Source organism: Parasteatoda tepidariorum, chromosome 4 (assembly GCF_043381705.1).
Source record: "Parasteatoda tepidariorum isolate YZ-2023 chromosome 4, CAS_Ptep_4.0, whole genome shotgun sequence".
Lineage (NCBI taxonomy): Eukaryota > Metazoa > Arthropoda > Arachnida > Araneae > Theridiidae > Parasteatoda > Parasteatoda tepidariorum.
In genome coordinates, this window is record NC_092207.1 from 74,662,204 (window position 1) to 74,667,613 (window position 5,410).

Consider the following 5,410-nt stretch of genomic DNA (forward strand, 5'->3'; position numbering starts at 1 on the left):
CAAAATGACATTACATTCCGGTCCCCTTTATACAATAAGAATATCGCTTTGTGGTACATTCATTTTATGTTATCAATATAAATGTTAAGTATTTCTTTTACCTCGTTTGTGTGTAATATATTCTTTGAAAGTAAGTTTTTTCTTAAATGAAAAATTCAAACTTTTAGTGCATGAATCTTTTAGGAAACATTAATATTAAAAAAGATGGATTTTCTTTTTAAATTTTTTTTACTAAATTTGGACCTACTTGAGACTAATAGGCCTACTTGAAGGCAAAAAATGATACTGTCGACTCTCGGGTCGATCAAGTGGATTCAGTCAAGATCTGGGATGTGGAAAATTCTCCACCGACTGAAGCTTGCTATTATAAAACTTAGAAACAACAGAGTGGCTGGTCCCTACTGCATTCCATCTGCACTTTTAAAAGTTGATAACTAAACTAAACTAAACTCAGTGGCGCGACAGCCCATAGAGGGCCAAGGCCTACTGTGCCCATCTCAGTTTTCTTGACCTTGGGCTCTGGGGTGCAGGAGCAGATGTTCCGGTCAGGTGGTCAGCCGAAAGCGGAACCCCCAGTGTTTAGTTCCCAAGCATGCTTGGTACTCATTTATCGACCCACTGAAGGGATGAAAGGCTGAGTCAACCTTGCCCGGCCCGAGGATCAAACCAGGGACCTGTGGCACGACAGCGCGAAGCGCTACCGCTCAGCCACCGGGCGTCAAAAAAAGTTGATAAACCTGAGCTTATTACTGCTGTCCATAAAATCATGCTTAAAATTTGGGATATGGAGAAATTGCCCATTGAGTGGGAAGGAGGCTCTATCTGCCTTCTCTTTAAAAAATCAGACTCATTTGAGTGTCGTAACTACAGAGGTATTACTCTCCTCAATACGGCATATAAAATCCGCTCCAATATTCTTTTTATTAGACTCCAGCCTTTTGCTGCCAAAGTGGTTGGAAACTACCAATATGGATTTAGACCTCAAAGATCTACCATTGACCAAAGACAAATCCTGGGGGAAAAAACTAAATATAGCATTAAGACTTTTCATTTATTTATAGACATCAAGGTTGCCTATGATAGCATCAAGAGGGAAGAGTTGCTTGAAGCAATAAATGAATTCGATATACCTGCGAAGCTTGTTACCCTCACCAGCGTTGCAATCAATAATGTGAGATGCTGGATTAAAATTCAAACCCATCTTTCTGAACTCTTTTTTAACTGAAAGAGGCCTGCGTCGGGGTGATTCCCTTGCTTGCTTACTTTTTAACATTGCTTTAGATAAGAAGATCCGAGATAGTGGATTGAACCAAAGAGGCACTCTCTGGAATAGGTCTCTTCAAGTTTTGGCCTACACTGATGACATCGATATAATTGGAAGATCATAGAGGGATGTCAAAGAGGCCTTTCGAGCTCTCAAAGCTGCCACAAATATGGGCCTTTCTATTAACGAAGATAAGACGAAATTCAGGGAATTTTCGTATTCAACTGTAAATTACAGTGCCCTTCTACGTATTATTGGTTATACCTTTGTAAGAGTTAATGAATTCAAATACCTTGGCACTGTTGTTAACCATCAAAACATACTTAGAGCGGAAATCAACAATAAAGTCAAAATGGCTAATAAGTGTTTCTTTGGACTGACGAGACAACTAAGATCGAATCTTCTCAGCCAAAAAAACAAAATTAAAACTCTATAAGACTCTTATGCTTCCTGTGCTGCTTTATGAAAGCGAAACTTGAACCCTAAATTCAGGTATACAGCGGACACTAGTCACCTTCGAAAAAAAGATTCTCAGAGCCATCTTTGGCACAATACACGAAAGGGGGTGCTGGTGAACCAGATATAACATCGAGCTCTACCGACTCTGCTAGCAGCCCCAGATTACTCAAATAATCCGCAATAATAGGCTGAGATGGCTGGGCCACCTATGGAGAAGCCCTGAAAATAGCGCCACGAGAATCGTCATCTTTAAGAACCTCACGTCCAAAAAGCAGATCCCCTACTAGATGAAAAAGCAGATCCCTTCCCTTCAACTACATCAGAAATGACCTGAAAATCCTAAGAATAGAAATTGGAAGATAGTTGCCACGGATAGGAGGCGCTTGCATTTGCCAGTTGTTGAGACAGCTAAGACCTGCAAGGGGCTGTTGCGCTGACAAAGAAGAAGAAAAAATTAAATTTAAAATTGTTCTTTAAAAATTAAATCTGGGACACATATTAATTAAAACTTGATATTTTAATTATTTACAGGCAAAGTTACATATCAACTTCAAAAAGAGAGAATAGAATTTTAAAGCAGCAATAATGTCAAAGCTATATAGATTTAGCAATGAAAGTTATTCCAATAATTTTTCAAAAATTTTAGCTTCGAAGTAATTGTATGTTAAGAAAACTGTAAATCTTTCATTAGATAAAATTTTCAACAGATTTCGCGAAAATAATAATTTAAATAGTTTTATTACTCGTATTTTATATTATCGAATTAGTTATATCAAGCATCAGAAATTCAATATCAAGTAGTTAGTATCATGTTAACATTAAGAATTTAGAATTGAATATTTTTTATTTAAGATTTAAAATATAATATCCCTACTAAAATTAGATTTCAACTTATTTCGCAGAATAGGAGTAAAATTCTAACACTTTCGGATCATGTAATTCAATTCCAGTTAAGAATGATTTCAACTTTAATCCTTGCTATTGACTTTTATTGTTGAAGGAAGCTATCCTGGGAATTGTTTGCCAAAGAAGAATTTGATATTTGACTCGCAGAGAAATTTAAATGTAATTTTTATTCCCGAGTTTAAAAAGTTCGCTACACGACCGTTTCTCTTCGAGGCTTAGTCATGTATTCTGTTGAGTTTTGAAATTGAATTTCGAAACCCTTTTTTAACTGAAGGACTGCATAGGAAAGCTCACAGGAAAAATAATCCATATGCTTTATACTTTATACATATATAGTTACAAACTATATTCTTCGTTAAATATAAGTAAATCTTAATTTTATTCCAGTATAGATTGTGTTTGGAACTAAGTTCCATCATTTTTTATTAGTTTTGACATTTCGCATGTCATTAAATATTTTGGCATAATGTTTTAGATCATTTGAAAGCGGATGTTTTGTTCCGCCTGAATTAAAGCTTTTTTTAAAATTACTTCACGTTAATTTTGCTACGATTAAAATGAAATTCCAAGTTGAGAAAATTTTTGAGAACTTTTTTTTGCTTATAATTCAAGTTCTCTTTAGCCACTAAAGCTGATCGTGACACTTGTGGTATGTTTAAAGAGGACACCATTGCTAAAATATCCGCTTGAGTCTGGTACGCTAAGTTTAAACATGAAATTTTTTACCCGAAAGACTCACCTCGAATCTGACTGTGGAGTTAAGTTCAATGAAACGTAATATTGATTCACAAAATGGGGAAAAATATACTTGAGGGTGCCCCTGGGCGAAATTGGCGACTTATGTTTGGCGCTATTCCTGTTTGCGCGGAACACCGTGGTAACAGGCAAGGCGGCCAAAACATAATGATATTTCAACAAAACATCGGATAAAGCTTGCAATGAACCCAATATAAGCAAAATTAATAAACCCAATAAAAAGGATTTTGAATCGAAGCAAAAATTAATGGAGTAGGCGCGGAAAGAAAAGGAAAAAAACAACAACTCACTTCTTCATTAAGGTTAAATATTCTCAGATTTAGGTGCACAGAAATATCTAATAACAGTTAGATACTGTCTAAATTTATCATGAATAGAATCTGTGTACCTCCATCGCCACATAAATTCGGCACAATAGGAATCGAAAATGGCTTCTGTAATACCGGACTAGTGGTGACATTTTTTTCTTAAATCCCTTTTTATGACTGCCCACATACCTTCGATCTTGTAGACCAGATTCAAAAGTAACCTTACCAGCCGGTATCCTGCGTAGAAGTAACGGACCTCTGAAATTACAACCGTTAAACATTTAAAAATAACGCTAAAATCTAAACCAATCAGAATCGCGATTGGGTTTCAACATCACCCAGCTAGGCGATCAACCGCGATCACAACTTGGCGAGAATCAATGGGCACCCTCAAATATACCTCAAATATACCTCAAATATACCTACCCACCTTTTGCCCGAAATTTCACGTCAAATGGCAAAAGAGGTGAAGAAAATAAAATACTCCCATACTTTAAAATTGGGAAAAAAATAATTAAAACGGTTAATTAATCTAACCGACCACAGTATTGACGTAAAATATCCTCAGTGATAGACGGATCATTGGTTAGAGTTCCCTTGCAATCAGGGTAACCGTGGGAAGTTTTCGTGGTTTTCCTATCTATGTGACGCAAATGCGGGTTAATTCCATCAAAAAGTCATCCACGACTGCAAAATTTCTCCCAATGCATGTTCCACTGTCTTCTGGATTAGGTTCAAAATTACAAGGCCACGAAGTTGAACATTGGTATTCATAAACCCAAAATTGGGTCGGTTGTTCAACAACAGTTACAAAATGAAATAAAATAATATTCATGCAAAAAAATTAGAATTTTTTTACTTAAATTCAAAAATGTATCAATGATCTAATTTGTAAATGAGGGAAATATCAGTAGTGAATAACCGTTTCTCTGAAATCTAAATAACTAAAAATAGCAGCAAATTTGAAAAATTATTTGCAACTGAGCCATGTTTGGAAAAGTTTACCTTCAATACATGAAGCAACACCGGTGTTTCATGCAGAGTTCCAAAACCATTAATTATTATGACGCTAGTTATAATATTTTTCACGTAATTTGACCTAAATTTATAAAAAAAATAATGAAAAAAAAGTATAAAAATATGTTTTAGTAAAAATTATGCTTCAAGGGTTAACAACAAATATTTATTGCCATAAAGAATGATGTTCAGTATAATTTTTCATCTACACTGGACTATTTCAACACGGCACATAATTTTTATCTTAAAACTTCAAAAAATAGCATTATCAAGATACGTATTCTCGAATACTATTCAGCAACTTAAGAAATGCCAGACATACTAAAAATGAAAGAAGAAAAAAGATTGATTACAACGCGTATTCCAAACAGATGTATCTCAGACAAAATTTCCTTTTATTTGATACAGAAGATTAACAACTGTTGAAATACTTTTCCATACATTATTTTCCCTCCAGTGAGTTTTTAAATTCTGATATATATTAATTGCCAATTTTGCTCATTATTTGATCATATCCTGGCGGTACTGAGCACAATCTGAGTGCTTCCCCTATGCATGTCCTCTCAAAACTAATACTCAATCTCGTGGTAAAGTCACGTGATCACATCTCCCATCTGGGTCCTTCCTCTACAATAGCTTATTACTGTGAATCAATAATGTAATTATGTTCATTTTAGATCAGTGTATATATATATATATA

At 35.1% G+C, this 5,410-nt stretch overlaps 1 protein-coding gene across 1 annotated transcript in view; it reads left to right on the top strand.

The window, feature by feature from the left end:
- Positions 1-784: 784 nt before the first annotated feature.
- Positions 785-5,410, top strand: part of LOC139425463 (uncharacterized) — a 67,392-nt gene continuing 62,766 nt past the window's right edge. Inside the window, exon 1 of the mRNA XM_071180381.1 lies at positions 785-1,171. Within this exon, the coding sequence (XP_071036482.1) occupies positions 785-1,171 (387 nt within the window). The remainder of the gene's footprint in view (positions 1,172-5,410) is intronic.